The 19,768-nt window shown below is 39.8% G+C and overlaps 1 protein-coding gene across 11 annotated transcripts in view; it reads right to left on the bottom strand.

Annotated features, from left to right (window-relative positions):
• Wdr27 (WD repeat domain 27) overlaps nt 1-19,768 on the bottom strand; it is a 114,694-nt gene that overhangs the window by 29,363 nt on the left and 65,563 nt on the right. For all 11 annotated transcript variants that reach the window (XM_031354675.1, XM_031354674.1, XM_031354676.1 and 8 more), the window contains 2 exons: nt 18,815-18,917; nt 15,056-15,154 (listed from right to left, as the gene is read on the bottom strand). In XM_031354675.1, the coding sequence (XP_031210535.1) occupies nt 15,056-15,154; nt 18,815-18,917 (202 nt within the window). The remainder of the gene's footprint in view (nt 1-15,055; nt 15,155-18,814; nt 18,918-19,768) is intronic.

Consider the following 19,768-nt stretch of genomic DNA (forward strand, 5'->3'; position numbering starts at 1 on the left):
GCCCTATTCCCTTCATTATTTCCCTAACAATGCCAGGTGCAATTAGTCTGGATGGGTAACATTCTTTAGGAAATTCAAAACCAGGGTTTGGCTATGACATTGGAACACTGGTAAAGGTCAGAGAGCAATGTCCAATTTTGTCTAGCTGTTAGTAAATCATATCTTGGTGGGCACCTAGCATGCGAGTTCGCAAGGACATATTTGGGCTACTTCTGAGTTAGGGGTGCCAGGAGACATTGCAGGAGACTGGTTTCCTTGAAGCTTTTGCCTCAAACTGCTGTCACGCAAAGTGTGCATGGCACAAGACTTCATGGACACAGCACCCAGGGACACTTTGAGGCCTCACTCCTAAACTCTGTGTTACACAGGAAGCGCTTACAACTCTAAGCAGAAAGATGAGGCCTGCCTCACACACAACCCTTTAAGGAGACCGGCTGAGAGTCAGCCTATCCACACACCTGACACATGGATCTGTCTGCTCAAGTCTGGTAAACTTGTGTATTTTTCTAAATTGATGTGATACAGGCATATTTAATGAGATCATGGATAAAGTGTATTCTTCATAACTTGTTAGCTAGTATGAGAATTCTGGCCCTTACTCTGATGATACCTCAGAACAAGCCACCAATGGCAGATGGACATACCACATAGCTTCAGAGGAATCTGCATAGGAGGGGTTCAGCATTGTGACAGAACCTCTAAGCTAAGGTCTAAGTGCATGGAGAAAGACAGAAGTGTATGAAGAAGCTGGGCCAGGCACACTACACTATCATAAGAAGATGGATCCTTCATAGAGGATGACCATGGACATGGGAACTCAAGACTTAGAGAACTAGCAGAAGCTGGGGAGACTACAGCAAGAAGTAGAAATTATGGCACACAGGCACAGCATTGCAGACAACATAACATGCAGGATGGGGAGACACTGACATGTGATGTTGTGTGACAGCAGAAGATGATGTACATGGTGAAGGAATAGCTGGGAAGAGAGATTCCATGTGTACATGGTGAGGGGTAGCTGGTGAAAGGCTGGAGAATCTTAGAATTTAAAATGAGGGCATTTAATAGAAATGTATGTATAATGTATAACCTTTACCTAGAAGGAGGCATGGAAAACCTCTGTAACAAGCCAAAAATGTGGAGTAGCCAGTTCCAGGAAGTTGGCTAAGTCAGAGCCTCAGGGCTCTGGTTCCTGCTACCTGCCCCTCCTGACTGCTCCCCAATGAGGTGGAAGTGTAAGCTAATAAGCCTTTCCTCCTAACTTACTTTTCTGTCATGGTGGTTATTGCAGCAATAGAAAGCCTGACTAGGATAATGTGTTTATGCCAAATTACAGGGACACTGATGACCCCCAAAGGAAACACAAATCTCCTTTTGATAATAGTGCTCAAAGGCAAGTGTGTGTAAGTGCGTGTGTGAGTGTGTAGGTATGTGTGTGAGTGTGTGTATGTGTGTGTAAGTGTATGAGAGTGTATATGTGAGAGAGAGTATATATGTAGGTATGTGAGTGTTGTGAGAGTATGTGTGAGAGTGTGTGAGAGAAACTATGTGTGTAGGTATGTGTTTGAGTGTGAGAGAGAGAGTGTGTGTGTGTAAGTGTGTGTATGTGTGTGTTGGCTGACTGCCCTGACTGCAGAGTAAAGTACACTGGTGACAGGAGAGCAGGAAGATGGGCCTCCTCATCTTTGTCTCCATCTGCTTCTCACTGTCAACTCTGATGTTAGCCACAGGTTAGCACACAGCACTTTGAATGAGGGTAAGGCTGTTCCAGTTTGTTGCTGTTGGAAGTATCAGGGGTAAGTTTTAAATTTTATCAAAAAACTTCTGTGTGTCTCTTGAGACAATAGTTTTTGGTTTTATTTGGTTGATATGATGCAGTATATAAATTAATTTCCCTTGTTAAGTCAACCTTGCATTCCTATGATAAATCAACTCACTCATAGAGTAATACATGGGAATAGTCAAGTTTTATACATCACTGGATCTGACTTATTATAATTGCTCGAGGAGCTTTGCATCCACAGTCATAAAAGACATCGGTCTTGGTATTCTGCTCTTTGTGTGTTCTCTGGCTTGGGATGGGAGGGATCCCAGTCTCACAGAATGTTCCAACATGCTCCTCCTCTTTTGTAGATGGAGAGAGTGTGGGAAGAACCAGTGTTTGTCTCAGGAGCTGTGTATCAGGACAACCAGAGAAGTTATTCTAGCTAAATGTTTCTTAAGGAAAGATTCTAGATTACTAGTATGATCTCTTACTGTGTTGGGAAATGGTTCTAATGCTTTGTCTTAATTTAGCTCCCAAAAGCCTCAATTCCAGACACTGAGGGCTCCTGCCCCCAGCTGGCTTTGACTGGTAATAAAGAATTTCCTTATAGCCAATGGTTGGACAGGGAGACAGAGGTGGGACTTCAAGGGACCAACCTAGGGGGAGAGAGGAGAATTGCCATAAAACTCAGAGGCAGAGAGATCAGATTTAAGAGCTGCAGAAGAGAAATCATCCAACAATGTAGGTGTTAAGGCAGGGAGGGGGGGGGGACCTGCCCAGAAGGAAAAAAGATAAGAGTACTGATTTGGAAGGTACTAACTAAGGAATACTGGAGGGAGTGTATGCTGGCTGCCAGTAGGTTTAGAAGTGCCTAGCTCTTAAGCAAGTTAGGCATATCAAAATTATCTGGCTTGTGTGTGGGTGTGTGGGGGTGGGGTGGGGTGGGTGGGTATGTTTCATTCATGTATCCAGAGCTCTTGGGTGGGTGCAGCATGCACATGACCCACCCAGAGCCAAAGCAGATTAATAATTCACTGCTACATTTCTGGAAATCTAATAAAATTTCTATTTATCCTTGAGTTTATTTTGGTGACTTGATTCTTTCTAGAAATGTATCTACTTAGCTAAGTAATTTAATTTATTGTCACATGCAGCACATATGTTCACCCTTATTTCCTTATTTCTGTAAGGTTGGTAGTGATGTCCCTCTTCATTCATAACCTTGATCATTTTAAGCCTTCTCTCTCTTTTTTGTGAGAATTCTATCTTTCAATTCTCCACTTTGAGAATTTGATATATTCTAGCATCTAGATATACAAATTTGTCCACCAGGTAAAATATGAATTATTTATGCTATAATGATATTTTGGGCTCATCATCTATTCATCTCTCCTTTGAACGACACAAAGCATAATTTTTTTAAAAAAATGGCTCATCCAGAAGTAAAGAATTTATTCACAGGTAATAAATAAACAAAACAAAAAGCTGAGCTACGGGTTGTTGTGATATAGCAGGAGCAGCCCCAGCTCAGGCCTGCAGAGACCTCTGTGATCTCAGGCCTGAGATGAACAATCTCCAAATGCAATGAGACAATTAGAATGTGTCATGAGGAAGGAGGTACTGCTCATTTTAGGGCTTACCTGCTCTTGTCACAGTTCTCTGTAAACTCTAAGGTCTACTGCTACATTTTCTCTGCCCTAACAATTAAAAAGCATTCTTAGGTTCAGCAATGGGGAAAAAGTGAGCTCATCCACCATAAATTCTCCTCCCTTGTTCTTTTATTATCTATTATAAATAATAGAAAACCAAAGACAAAATTTAAAAGCAGTAAGGAATGTCCAGTAGTTTACCTTATCCAAGGAAATGAGGATACACTGCTTCCCCCAATGAACTTAATAGAGATTAGCCTAAGTGTACTCAGCTTTATAGCTCAGCTCGGTGATTAAATCATGTGCTATTTGCTAGGCTCATGACCACCCACACTTGAGAAGAGCCCAGCGTTCTTTGAAGACAGCTCCGTGCAAAGCCTAGAAGTCTAGGGAAGGGCTACAGAGGAGGGCAAAGGTAACGTTAGAGAGGTCTGAGGCAATGTGCAGATTTATGTGGGTTGTTGGTAGGGAGTGAAAGCAAGTATCTGGTACACTGCAGTGGAAAACACCAGTCCTGAGCCACTGCTCCAGATTTTGTCCCTGTCAAACTCAAGCAAGCCCTTCCCACATTCTTTAATTTAGAGGAATTATGACCAGTAACTACACATACAACTAAGGAATCACTTTACAGAAGCATGCCCAGAAGCTGAAGCACGCCTGTCAGATTTCAGCCTTGGAAATATTAAGTTCTCCTTCTGTGCCAGTAAGAAAAAATGCCTCAAAGGAGGTAAAACTGAAGCTCTAGAATAACAGTTCACATAAAGGGAAACCTTCTGTGGTTTCTAACAATAAAACTTGCTTCTCTAAGCTTCCCTAAGGGGGATGTTTTAGGAACAAAACTCTAGTGTTAGACCAGGGTCATCTCTACCATGCACACTGTGCAGTACCCACTCCATTTGGAATACCACTTTTCTCAACCGTTTAAGTCCCAGTTACTCCAGATTTCCATATTCACTCTAAGGGCTGGAAAGCATCAGCCATTAAATATTTGAAAGAATATATTTCCAAACTACATCAATTTTTTTATGAACCTTGATGTTAATTGTGGCCATGATAAATCTGGCTATTTGTAGATATTTGAGGTCTCCCAGTTAATGTGATAAACAAATAATGAAATTGGGCTTGTTATGATACAAATGACTTAAAACATGAAGAAGTATGCTAGAAACATGAACCTCATGACCCTCCCATAAAGATCAAGCTCACTCACACAAAAAGAATATACTGAAGTCTTTTCAAGACAAGCAATAGTCTAATCTCTAGGGTTTAACAGTTGGACCACAAACAGTGGTCTCCTAGTCAAATAAAACACAACCAGAAGTCCCACAGAAGATCAAGGATGTAGCAATACAGACCATTTCCTTTTATATCTTTGAATTAATTAAGCAGTGTGCATGGCTTAGTGTACAAGATACCTTATTTCATGGAAAATACCCACTGACTATGTCATATAGCCACACAACTTGCATGATTTCTATAGACTCGTGACTTATAGATCTGTAAACTATAGGCTTATTCACCATGCAATCATAGCACAGAGACATGGTTCTAAAGCTATCATACAGACAAGGATTCATTCACAGAAAACTGTAGCTGCTAGGTAGAAAAAAGAGGAGGAAGCAAACATAACAGAGAGTGTAGGCAAAGGCATGTCGAGCATTCCAGAGAATGGTCAAGTTGAGTAATGGTGACCTAGAAAAGGTGGCAGGAATACAGAAAGGGGAATCTGGACTATGTTCTAACACTATTGCCAAGAGAATATAAACTGTTCCTAGTCAACTTATTTTAAAATGGGTCTTCATCTTCTGTCAGTTGTCAACATCACTAATGTATATGCATAATTAGGATTTTCTTCTATATAGGGTTTGTGGGTGTAAGATATAAGAAGATAAACATAAAACAAGATAGAAATTGACACAGTTGAACCCAAGTCTCAAAAGTTGGAGGGAAACCCACACCATTACAACAAAATAACAGGAATCAATAAACACTGCTAATTGATATCATTGATATTAATGGCCCCGATTGCCCAATAAAAACACACAGACTTACAGATTGGATTAGAAAACAGGACTTGTCTTTCTGCTTCATCCAAGAAACATACCTTATTAGCAAGGGTACTAATTACCTCAGGTTAAAGGATGAAAAAGGGTATCCAAGCAAATGGACTGAAGGGAGCTTGTGTAGCCATTTTAATGTCTAACAAAATAGATTTCAAACCAAAACTCATCAAGAGAGATAAGGAAGGACACTACACACTCATCAAAGGAGAAATCCACCAAGATGATATTGCAATTCTTAACATCTATATACTAAGCAAAAGGGCAACCATGCTCATAAAAAGAAACATTATTCCAATAAAATCACATATTGACCCCACACAATGATTACTTCAGTACCCCAATGGACAGTTTTGCCAATACACCATGCAGACAAGAAAACTGAACAGAGAAATGCTGGAGTTAAATAATGCCATTAATCAAGTAGACCTACCATATATTTCAGAACATTTTACCCAAACACAACAGAATATTTCTAGCAGCTCATGGTCAGTAGGGTGAAGGCTCTAGCTAGACACCAGCTCAGTTTCTCCATGTTCAATGAGACACATAAGTGTTGTCTTCAGCAACAGGATTTAGCATCATTTTGTGGACAGGAAGCAATAGCATGAAATGTTTGGGAGTTTCCATGGGTGCCCTCTGGCCAGTGAATCAACCAGATAGAATCCATTCCTAGTACTGAGTGTTTCACTTGATGGCAAAGACACTCATCTGGGGCACTGTTTTCCCCCATTATTTGGTGACTCCATTTAGAGTTCTTTCATAATGTGTATTTTTATGAAGCTCACTGAGTTATAAATATTTGCAAAAATCTTACTACCTTGTTAAATACCAAAATACTACAGTTAGTAACATCAATAAGGAAAAACATAATGCTATCAACTGGTGCAGAAAGAATATTTAGCAACATCCAAGGTGAGCAGTTTCAGCAATTTCAGAAGAATAAACAGTTACTTCAACCTTAGAAAAGGCCTCAACAAAACATCCATGAATCGTATCTTGCTGAATGGTGTACGCTCTACTAAGAAATCAATGTAAGAAATGAAACAGATTAGAAAGAAAAGATATTGCCCCTGTGTGCAAATCATTATATAGGAATTCTCCCAAGAAGTCTCAAGGAAGTAAGGAAAGAAGAAGGGAAAAAGCTAACAGAGCTCACATTAAATCATCAAAGGCTGAAGGCATACTACCACCACAGAACACTTGATCATATTTCTGTGGACTATCAATGACTCTGTGGAGAGCAACTCTGTCGTCACTCTTGACAACACTGACAGACTCTGTTGCAGATGGCTCACCAGGCAGCTGTCCCTCTGCTTCTGTTAGTATTCTTGCTGAATTCTCAGAAATGTGAGAGGAAGGTCACTGAAGAAAAGGGCTATAATATCTATCCCTTCGTCTACACCAGTGGTTCTCAGCCTTCCCAATGCTGTGACCCTTTGATACAATTCCTCATGTTGTAGTGATCCCCCAACCATAAAATTATTTTGTTACTACTTCATAACTAAGTTTTCTACTGTTATGAATCATAATGTAAATATCTAATATTTAGGATATCTGATATGTGACCAAAAAAAGGTTCATGATCCACAAGTTGAAAACTGCTCATCTAGACTCACCTAAATGAGAATTTCACACCAAGCATGGGAACTAGGGCATTTATTTCCCTGCATTCAGACCCTTATCCTTTCCACATCCTCACTTCCTGCAAACTTCCAGGATCCCACTCCAAGTAACAAAGTTAAGTATGAATTGGGAAATAAGAGCTAAGTTATCGGAAAGAGAGAGGGGGAGGGAGAGAGAGAGAGAGAGAAAGAGAAAGAGAGAGAGACAGACAGACAGACAGACAGACAGACAGAGACAGAGACAGACAGACAGACAGAGAGACAGAGAGATAGAGAGACAGAGAGACAGAGAGACAGAGAACAAGTAGTTGCTCCAAAGTTCAAAAGCACCACTGTTTACATTCAGGGCAACAAAAGTGCCTACATGGTACTTTCTAAAGACAACTTTACAGATAAAGAAATTAACATGTCATTTCCTTCCAGGCACTATAAAAACAGCAGCTGAGGGGCTGGCTCCACACCGTCTGTCCCCAGACTATTTTCCTTACTAATATTATCTCCACAGAGCTGCTGCTGGCCAGGATCCCTGGAAACCCAGTACCAGAGTCCCCCTCCCCATCCACAAAGACACTGTTCCAAGACCTCTAGGGCCTGCTGAAAGCCACAGATAGCACAAAGCCCTATAATTCAGTGCATTTTCCATCTTAACTAAGCATTTGGCGACAAATTCTGCACTCTGAGGTACAGCAACAAAACCAGTACAAATTCCTTTTTCCTTCTTTACCATCTGATGGATTGAAATCTGTTCTTATATAATCTTAGCAATGTCAGCATAAGCTTTGCCCTTTTGTCCCCTTAAGACAAGAATTTACAGCTTTTCAATGGAATGGCTTCTCTCTGCTGTAGACTTTGGGACCATTATGAAGTCAAACAAGGTTCACTTGAAAACAAGTACTGTGGAACCAACACACAGCTAACAAATTGTACAGCTTAAGTGTCCAGTGTGTGGGTGGTGATCACAGCATGGGCTCACTGAGCAAATGGCTGGCTAATGTCTGGGTAAAACAAAGTAAGACAGCACAGAATACTCAGAATGAGAAAGAATTTTTTTTTTTTTTTTTGGTTTTTGGAGACAGGGTTTCTCTGTGTAGCCCTGGCTGTCCTAGAACTCATTCTGTAGACCAGGCTGGCCTTGAACTTAGAAATCTGCCTGCCTATGCCTCCCAAGTGCTGGGATTAAAGGCGTGTGCCACCACTGCCTGGCTGATAAAGAATTTTAAGCTTACAAATTATTTAATACTGAAATTTTTATCTAGTAGTCTTGAATCACCAATGGGTAATTGAAGCTATAGACAGCAAAACTATAAGTATATAGGAAGTACTGTATTTGTTTTGTGATAATTAATTTATCAAAACAGGATAAACACAGTCTACATAGCAAGGTGTCATTATGTGAATTGTCCTCATGGTAAATGCTAAAAATTACACCACATGAGAGCATGCATGTCTCCTAGCTCACTGAGCTCAGGACATTTCTGAAACTTGCACAAGCCACATGATGAGGCACCCAAGTCCTTAGATACAGCAGGGACACCAGTGTCAAGCTGAAAACTAAACACAAAAGAGGTTCTTCATCATCCAATAAGTCAAAACAAAACAAAAGTTTCAGTATTTGTTTCTTGGATAAGGAACCATCTTGCACTCTTCTCTCTGAAGTGCTACAATATTAATGACTAATGGAGAATATGAGGGAAAGATACAGACTTGAAAAAAAAGAAGGAATAGATGGTGACATTGTTAACATGAGGCCTTGCTGGAAATGGAGGACGATGGTAGAGGGAAGGTTTGGTACGCAACTACATATCACAGCACCCGAAGGAGCAGGGTTCATATGTGACAAGAGACAGTGGATGTGGAACAGAACAACTGTGAGCTGAGTGGAGGTGTTTAAGGACTGCTCATGAGGAAGTGTGCATGACGGGAACATAGAAACTAAGATGGCCTCTGAGAGAAGAAGGTGCAAACAGTGTCAGCTACTGCACAAACTAAAGTCTGAGACAGAATGGACATATCCCATGAACTAGCAGGCAGGGGAATTCCAGTGGCTTCCAGTGACTCTATCTTTTCTTTAACCATGTGATTCCCTATATGATGCTCTGTCACTAACCTCATAGCTATATTTTATAAATTATTTTTATTTCTAGTATGTACCAAGAGAGCAAAGACCTTCTTTAGTTTCCTGGTAAAACAGATCCTACTATTGAACATCTTTTTGTAGGGACATTATGTTATGTTTCTTAATCCATGAGTTCAAACACAACCTATTCAAATAAGAATGATATATTTTGAACTTGAGGTCTCTTCTGTTCCCTTGCCTGTCCTAATTGTTTCTTCAGAGAACACTTTAGGACAAGTATCAGAAGCTGGACAGCTCACTTGCTGCATGGAAACTCCTGACTCTTTCCTTGACTCTGTGTGCATTCTTGTTATCTAGACTGAGAATCTGGAAAATGTGTCTGAGCCTCCATCTCAAGACAGATGATCTGTTTCCCTTCTTACTGGCACAAATTCCTAAATTTTAGCAATACTTGGACTGGGAATAATAGGAACACTTTCTAAAACCTGATAAGAAAAGGTCTATAGGGCTGGCGAGATGGCTCAGTGGGTAAGAGCACTGACTGCTTTTCCGAAGGTCCTGAGTTCGGATTCCAGCAACCATATGGTGGCTCACAACCACCCATAATGAGATCTGACGCCCTCTTGTGGTGCATCTGAAGACAGCTACAGTGAATTAGGCCAGAGCGAGCGTGGCCGGAGCGAGCGGGGCCAGCAGAGGTCCTGAGTTCAATTCCCAGCAGCCACACACATGATAGCTCACAGCCATCTGTACAGCTACAGTGTACTCATACCCATAAAATAAATAAAATAAATCTTTAAAAAAAAAAGAAAAAAGAAAAGGTTTATAACCAGGTTAGTAGTTTTCTGAACAGACAGACATATCTCTATAGCAATGCACCTAAAACTTATGCAAGCTTCTGGGATTTCCCAAGCTCTGATTCCATAAGTAGGAATATGGCTCACACCTGGTGCCTCTTCCTGATCCATGTGAGAAGACAAAGGACAAAGAGCATTGACCCCAGTTGGAGACGGGAAGGTGAATGCATGGAACCCTGCTGCCTAGATAGAGTGACTAGAACCACTTTCTTGCAGGGACACCATCTCTACCCTTCAATAATCACTGATAGATTCCTGGAGGCTCAGCGTGGGCAAGTCTGAGGTTAAAACCTCTAGGGGGACAAGCTCCATAGTATTATGAAATTAAACTCCATTTCCATGGCAACCACTGAGGAGGACACATTCTCATGCTTCACGCCAGGGAAGGAAGGATCTGTCTTAAAACACTGAAGAGCATTTTCCTCAGTAGGCCTTGGGTAATGATATGGCCAGCCACAGCCCCACCTGTTGGGGGTATCAGAGCTGAAATGACAGGGGAAGGGAAACCAACTCCAACCACCTGTCTAGCCTGTGCTATCTAGATGTAGGATGAGAAACACAGTAAAGCTGAGTCCAGAACCTCAGCTCATAAGATGAAAACCTGACCACAGGACTTAGTGACTATAAGGGGACTTTCTCTATGGTCCCTTCAACTTAAACATTATATATCTAAATTTAAACCAAAAAATGACAAGGTATACAAAAATCTAAAAACAGTTTCAACAAATTTAATAACACCAGAAGCAGATTTCACATGGCATGGGTGTTGGAATTAAAATAAATTGGACTTTAATAAAAACTAAGGCAAACCTGCTAAGAGCTCCAGTGAGTATAATATGCAACATGGAAGAACCGACGTGCAGCTGAAACAGGGCAATGGAGATCAAAGAGTAACCAGAGTAGATGGGCAGCTCAAGCAGGGTGATGGAGACCAAGGAGTAACCAGAAGCAAATGCTGGAAACCAAAACACTTAAAACAGAAGATTCAAGAAGTGTGCGAAGGATAAGCTGTGTGACTCTAAATGTGCGATGGGAATACATACCTAGAAACAAGAGAGAACAGAGGACATGGTGGAGCTGAGAATTTCCCTAAAGCAGGGTCAGGAAACTCAGAGAGCTCAAGCAGGATCAATGCCAACAAAACTGCAGCTAGGAACAGTACTTACAGACTGAAGGAAAGTCAGAAAGAGAAAAGATCACCAAAGAAACTAGAAAGAAAATATACTTTACCTGCAAAGAAAATAATATAACAATTACAGCCAATTCTCAGAAACTATGTAAGCACAGAGAAATGAAGTGAATGAATGTATGAAGAGGCAGGCAGGGGAAGGTGTATTTGTAAAATTCTCTAAGAAAAAGTAAAACATTCTCAGACCAGAAGGGGGGGGAGGAAGGGAGGCAGGGAGACAGAGACAGACAGAGAATTTTGTTTCTAAAAAATCTTTCTCCCTAAACTCCTCCCATGAAAGAGTTCTTTCAGCAAAAAGAAAATGGTTTGGAAACTCAGATCCAAGTAAAGATGAACATCAAAGAGAAGAAACTGGAGATAAAATAAAAGCTCTAATCATTGACTGAGCTAATCCCTCTCTCCAGCCAAGAAACTAACAAACAAAACAAACAAAAACAAAAAAACAATCCCCCCAAAACAGCTTTATTTAAAATAAGAGCAGCAATATATTTGAATAAATCTGAATACATTTATGAGTCAGTGAGATGATTGAAAATACAAGGGGGTGGAAGGAAGGATAAGAATTGTTACTATGTATTCACAGATGGAGGAAGAATGAGGAATTGTTACTATATGTTCACAGATGGAGGAAGGATGAATTGTTACTATGTGTTCACAGATGGAGGAAGGATGAGGAATTGTTACTATGTGTTCACAGATGGAGGAAGGATGAGGACTTGTTACTATGTATGTGTTCACAGATGAAGGAAGGATGAGAAATTGTTACTATATATTCACAGTATCCATGTTAGCTAGCTATTGTGTAAAATTAGTTATCAATGTATAAATATACAATGCAAACTTTAGGATAAGCACTGTCTTAATCAGGGTTTCTATTACTGCACAAAACATCATCACCAAGATGCAAGTTGAAAAGGAAAGTTATTCAGCTTACACTTCTACATTGCTGTTTATCACCAAAGAAAGTCAGGACTGGAACTCAAGCAGGTCAGGAAGCAGGAGCTAATGCAGAGGCCATGGAGGGATGTTCTTTACTGACTTGCTTCCCCTGCCTTGCTCAGCTTGCTTTCATATAGAACCCAAGACTACCAACCCAGGGATAGCACCACCCACAGTACCTCCCACCAAAAATGGGCACATCCAGCAGATAGAGCATCAACAAGGGCTCGATTGAACCCAATAATACCATTACTCAGGTAGATATCATTGATGTTTATAGTCTGTTTCATGTAACCACAGCATAACACACATTTCTTCTCAAACTTGCATAGGACACTGGCCAAGAAGACAACATTTAAAACTACAAAACATTCTTTAACCAGTTTAAAAGAATTAAAAATTATATGATGCCTACTCATATACCACAATGAGATTAAACTAGAAATCAATAACATAAATATAACCCAGAATAAATAATACATTTCACAGAAAAAAAAGCTCCTAACAAAATTTAGAATATCTTGAACTACATGAGAACTAAAATGCACTTATTAAAAGTTACAGAATGCCATGACAGCCATGCACAGAGGGAAAGTAATATACTGAATGAAATGTCAGAAAATAATGAGGACCTAAGTCAATCTCAACTTCCTCCTTAGGAACCTGGAAGGAGACAAAAGTAGACCCAGTGTGAGTACGTGGACAAAGGCAGAGCGCACCACAACAGAGTCAACAATCCCAGGGCAGAAGGCCAACAAGGGAAACCAGGGAAACTAATTGTAAGTGATGGACAAAATTGACAAGCTATTGGCTAAGCTAAGAAAAATATACACAAAAGAGAATACATATTAATAAGGCATCACTATATATCCTGTGGATATTAAGAGACTAACAAAGCAATACTACAAACAACTCTGTAATCAATAGTTCTACGGTCCTTGCTCAAGGTCACAGAGAAAGAAGCAGGAAATGTAACTAGACTTAAATCTACTTTTTAAAATGGAATCAGTAATTAATAATCTAAAGCATAAAGCACCAGGTTCATATGGACATCAGAAGGTTCTTGTAAGCATCCAAGAAATAGGTTATATTAATTCTCTATAATTCTTTTGCTGAACTAGCAACAGAGAGAATGCTTAGTTACTCATCCTATGAGGATAGTATTCAAAGCCAAAGGCCAGCATAGACAGAGACATCACAAGGAAAGAGACTACAGACCAATATACATCGTGAACATGGATATAAAAGTGCTCGGCAAACATTAGTAAATCTAATATAACATTGTACATAAAGCATGATACATTATGACCAACTAGGGCTTTTTTATCTGTGTTCAATGTTTGAAAGCCAATGTAATCCATCATGCCGATGAGCTTAAAAAAGAATTATATGATCTCATCAGTGAATGAAAAAACTAATCATTTGATAAATGCAACACCCACTCATTGAGACAACAACGAAACAAGTCATCAGCCAGGAAGAAAAGGAACCTTCTTTAACTTCATAATAACATCTACAAATAGCATCTACACTCAACCTGGAAATTTTCTATCAAGATCAAGAGAAAGCAAGGGTATCTCTTTTCACCATTCTTTGCTGCATCAAACTGGATGTACCAGGTACTACTATGAAAAGGAAAAGGAAAAAGGAAAACAGATTGGACAGTACACAGTATCCAGGAAAGAAGCTCTTTGCCAGAGTCCTCCTGTGTAATGAAGATTTCAGTGGCCTTCAGCCTATAGCCAGCAAGCAGCTGTGGCCTTCAAAGCTATAACCACAAAGAACTAAAACACACCAACACCTTGGGTAAGCATCATGGTAGACAGAAGCAGTAAACCTTAAAGGAGCTCACAGCCTTGCTGTTATCTTTGTGTGTGTGAAATTTGGCCATTTATTATAAACAAAAATTCATAAAATATTAAATGACACAAAAGAGGTATATGTTACAGCCATATGTGACAGTTACAAAACATTATTTTCAAGTAATATTTTTCCTCAAATCACATGTTTGTTTGTTTTTTTTTTTAAAAAAGGAACAGAAAACATAAAATTTTCATTGTGATTTTTTTCTAAGTAGTTGGTGATTTGATAATTTTTATTATCTCCTTGGAGATTATCTGTATTTTACAATTTTTTTTTAGGATATAATTGTCCTATTTAGGTTTCTGTTGTTGTAATAAACATCATCACCAACAGCAAATTTGAGAGGGAGGGATCTGGCTTACACATCCTGATTACAGTCCATCACTGGAGGAAGTCAGGACCAGAATTCAGGCAGGAACGTGGGGCAGGGAACTGGAGCAGAAACCATGGAGGAGTGCCCCCCTTTCCATCATTTATTCAACTTACTTCCTCATACAACTCAGAACCACTTGCCACAGTGGACTGGACACTCCCACCATCAATTACCAATAAAAAAATGCACTACAGACTTGCCTGCAGACCAGTGTGATGGAGACAGTTCCTCAGCTGACATACCCTTCTTCCCAGGTGTGTCAAGTTGACAACTGATACTACCTAATTTCCTTTCCTGCTACTAATCTGTTTGGTTTTTTTTTCTTTTCTTTTTTTTTTTTTTTTTTTTTTTTTTTTTTTTTTTTCATTATTTGAGACAGGTTCTCAGACAGCCCAGGAAAACCTTGACCCAGGTATGTGTCTTAGGATGATCCTCCTGCATCAATTTCTGGAGTGCTAAAATTATAGGCCCTGTGCCCAGATGCATGTGCTTTTAAATGCCTTAAGATTTCATCAAAATAAACTCTGATCATCTTTTAAGACAGTACAAACTGGAGAGGCCCTGCCCATGCTGGGAGACAGGATAAACTGGAGAGGCCTTGCTCACTCATGAGACTATGACCTAGAGAGACCCTGCTCACACTGGCAGGGGACTGTACCTGAGGAGCTGCAGGGTTGAAGGCCACTTCAGTAATCGTATCTGTGTGTCCTGCAAGACGGTGCAGAAAGCTGCTTGAGCCCATTTCATACACGTATGCCTAGAAAACAAGACAAGCAGATGTTCTAAGCTGACAGGGTTAGTGACAAGCTCCACACTATGGGTCAACTATGCTCTGTGGCTGACCCAGAATACAGTGACAGCTAACAAGACTGACATGGTGCCAGCCAACTCACAGAACTTAATCACAAAGCTCCTCTCACCTCTAAACGCTGGCATGCCCTCTATTTCTTGTCATAAGCCCCTGCTATCTCAGCACCTGCTGTAAGGTTCTGCTGGGCATGGACAGACTACATGTGATGTCACTGGCTGCATGCATTGCTACAGAATCCATGGCTCTTACCCATTAATCCCTCCGATTTCACCTCGTGTTTAGTCCCAGCCTAAGTGTTGCCCATCATTCAGTCCTGTAAACTAAATACACATACTTTCTACTTCCTGTCATAAACCTCTGTGACTCCATGTGGGATGTGGGAAATCCATTTGCTCTTTTATTTGGAAACAATCCTCTGATTTACTCTTAAAGGCCCTCTAGTGTTACCATAATTGGTGGGACAAGCTCTCCCACCTAAATGCTTCACAAGTAACTGTAGTCAACCAGATGACTATTGGTTTGTCAAAGTACAGAATCTAAGACCAAGTTTCTTTAAGTCTACTGTGGAGAAAAATAAACGTTTCTTCAAACTAACACATCCTTTTCTTTATTTTTCATAATGGTCATTACTACTTCTGGATTTTCTAGATACACAATTTTTCTTCTACAAATAAAGACAGCATCACCGTGCCTTTCCATAATGGCATCCATGAGTTTCCTTGTCTAAAAGAACAGGCAAGTGCCTCTGATACCCTGCTAAACAGTGACAGACTTTAGTGTTCCCACACATGGACTGCCTCTATTTTTCCTTAGGAACATGCTGGCTTCAAGCTAAGATAAGTATTTTGTCATTTTAACAGAACACTAATAGATTTGCTTGTACTGGAGGATTTATGAATAAGTATAGGATTCCACTAAAATGACTTTTCTGCATCTATAGAGATGCTTAAATGATTCTGTTTTTAATGTTGGTTACTAATGCACTAAGTTTTTACTAGTAGATTTCTTGGTATTTCATCTTTTTGCATTTCTTGACATAAACCCATCTTTGTGTGATACACTGCTAACAACATGTGGGTTCTGCTTGTTCCTATTTCATTTCAAATTATTCATTGATATTCATAAGCTAAATGTAGCTTTTCTCTGAAAGATTATGAAGTTTTTCACATCAATTACATTCACTGAAAAAGAATAATCATGATACATTCTTGATATATCATGATATTTATGATTTGAAATGGATATTATTGAATCTTGCTGATCTTTAAGAGTCCTGTAAAACTTCCCCGAGCCTGTTACTTTTCTACAAAGGAACGCTTGAAATATTTCTCTATTTTCATTCTATAAAACTAGTCCTTTCCATTTAATTATTCTTTTGGGGGAGAATTTTGGAAAGGATTATGTAGAGAATTCCTTTCTATGAAAAACTATGCTGGATATGAGTCACTCATTTAAGTGGGGTTCTTTCCAATAGGGCCTGCAGGAATACATTAATTCATTAATCATTAATATCATGATCAGGGGGTGAGTTACATCCCTCTGGACTCTGGACACTTCCGATTTATATTCTGTGAGGACAAAGTGGCTGGGAGGCTGAGGCAGGAGGGTTAACCTGAGCTATATAGCTAGTTCCCATTATAAACAAGCTCAAGGACGCCTCAGCATCCTCCCAAAAAGAAAGTGCCGTGAATTTTTTTCTTTAGATTTTATGCTTCTTGGGGGGACTGAATTATAACTGTGGCTTTTAACACATCACAAACAGATGTGACAAATGTTTAAATTGTTCAGTAAATAAAATTTATAAGTAAAGAGATGCTTATACTTGTTTTACATTTATATATTACTGAGTATCTGCTATATACCAGATGAAAGAAATACAGAGTTACTTTTTATTCTTTGGCCAATGCCCATGTTCTTATTGGGGAAAAAAATATGTTCATTCTTCTCACTTAAGCCTCCAGTGATTCTTTTGTTAATCTTCAGGCACAGTTTTTGCAAATGTTCTTTCATATAGAACATAGATGTATACACAATAAGGCCCTACAAATCCATTGATTTGAAGGTTGAATCTCAACCTTCCTAATGCTGTGACCCTTTAATATGGCTTCTCATGGTGTGGTGACCCCTAAACACAAATTATTTTGTTACTACTTCATAACTGTTATTTTGCTATTGTTATGAATTGTAACATAAATATCTGATATGCAAGATATCTGATATGTGATCCCCAAAGGAGTTGTGACCTGCCGGTTGGGAATTACTGCTCTAAATGCCATCTGAAAAAGCAGAACAATGGCCATCACTTTCATTCCAATGTGATAAAGGAACAACCAAAGCACTGCATCTCTTCCTTTTTGCGAGAGTGAAACGTAGTGGTGCTTAAATGCCAAACACTCATTTCGGTAAAAAGCCATAGTGCTATGATATAAAACAGCACATATGAAGCCAGCCAGTGACCTCATTAGAAAACAAGTTTCTTTGCTTCTATTACTTGAGTGTAAAGTGTCAGTCACAAAGATCCCGTAAGAAATGATGGCGGACTCAAACAAAAGTATAGTCAATGATGCATAAGTCTTTAAAGCTTCGTAGTAAAGTTGGCCATTGTTTTTGAAAATAATTCAATTGTAGTCCAGAGAAACCAATGAATGCTGGATAAAGTGCCCATTACTTATGTCTCGTCTTTTCTAAGCTGTTCTTTTTTTCTTTCTCTATGACTTCAGTAGTCATTGATCTTAATTTGCATCTCCTTGAGAGGAAACGCATGCATCCTGCCATCTTGCTATCCTGTCCTGCTTGTTGACAGTCGCCTCTTTCTTCTCCCATGGAAGCCTGAGCTCATTTGGAGACTATGCTGAGGGGCTGGGTTAGAACAAGGAGTGCTAAGCACCTGCACTATCCTGCAGTACCTCATGAGCACCCCTCAACTAAGACCCAGGTTCTTGTTTGGGTACCACCATTATTGTGCCTCATGTGACTCTCAATATGGAATTTTATGAGGACACTTTACAGGAGACAAGTGACCATCAAGTGACCTTTCAGATAAAGCAATTTGAGGCACACAGTGGAGAGGGAGGGAGGGCAGCACAGTTTCCAACCAAGGAGCATCAAGGTCTCCTAAGGAAGCTGGCCTCCTCTGTGGGCTTAGCCTCCAGCTATGTGGCAATGTGGTCCACAGCCCCGGAACATATAAGATCTCTGAGGTCCACATCTGCAGGAGATATGGATCTGGCATAGAGGAAAGGTGAAGAGGAAGAGAGGCAACTACACGGTGAGAAGCATGCAGTTCTCTAAGAACCCAATAGAGATAAGGAATGCCTTGTTACACCTTGTCACTCCTGCACCACACACTACAGTCGTTCATGGAGCAGAGACCTATGTCGGGGATGACTAATACATGAAGAAATGAATGATACATGTGATAGTGTATTGTGACTCAGGAAAAAGGAGCTGTCCCCAATCACAGCTTACTATTTTGGACTTCTAATGCTGGGTAACTACATTAAAATACTGTCAGACATGAAATAGATTTTTATCCCCGTACTCAATGGGGCTCAAGGTCTATCCAATACCACCACCTAGAAACTCAGAGCAAGCATACATACATACATGTCTGTCCTCCGCACCACAAGCCATGAGCCTTCCACAAGGACTAAAAGCAACTCCACATGGATAAGAGCGGTTTGGATGCCCTTCAAAGCAGCGCACACACCTGCAAGGTACAAAGAAACAGCTGGGCAGAAAGTGGTTGTTACATCTTAAGACAAATTAAAAGATACCAACACATTTTCCTTTATAAAATGAACAAGCTAATATCTAAAAAAAAATCTTTCTTTGATGTCTGTATGTGTGCTGAGAATCAAACCCATAGCTTTTTTATATCCTAGACACCCTACCACCCCTACCAAAATTTCATATTGAGAATTATTAAATGGTATATAATTAAGGGGATCTTTAAAATAATTTAAACTCCTTTTTCAAAAGTAATAAATTCCCACAGATGACAAAACTAAGAGTGAATGCACCTTTATATAGGAGAAATGTCAAATAAGCATTTTCTGGATATTATAAATTTTTCAAATTGATTTTATAAAATCACAAATTATGTAGAGAAATAGCTCAAGCTTTAGGGGAGATGTAGCACTCTAATAAAGGACTGAGTCCCTCAAGCACTTACCAAGTACCATGTAAACCCCCTCACAGAGACAAGTTAATGAGATTATGCAACTTTATTTATGCAGGGTGGGACTTTAATATTTCTTCTACTGACCAAGAACAAAGCAAGCACTGCTCATGTTTCCTTATGAATACCTGTGTACTATGAACATATATTAACATTTGTCAGCTTTGCTGCATCCCATATGCTCTGTACAGTAATGGCTTGCAATATTGTAAGTATTAGAGGATAAAGGCTAATGGTTAAATAGAGATGTCTTCAGAAGAGGAAGATCAAGCAGCCTAAGGTGAAGTACCATCAGTGTAGTTTCAAGGGAGCTGCGTGAGCTCAGTACAGATGTCCAGTGGAAGCAAGGCGTGTGTGACAGGGATCCGTGTCTGGGATGG

This window comes from Mastomys coucha, unplaced genomic scaffold, assembly GCF_008632895.1.
Source record: "Mastomys coucha isolate ucsf_1 unplaced genomic scaffold, UCSF_Mcou_1 pScaffold5, whole genome shotgun sequence".
Classification (NCBI taxonomy): Eukaryota; Metazoa; Chordata; class Mammalia; order Rodentia; family Muridae; genus Mastomys; species Mastomys coucha.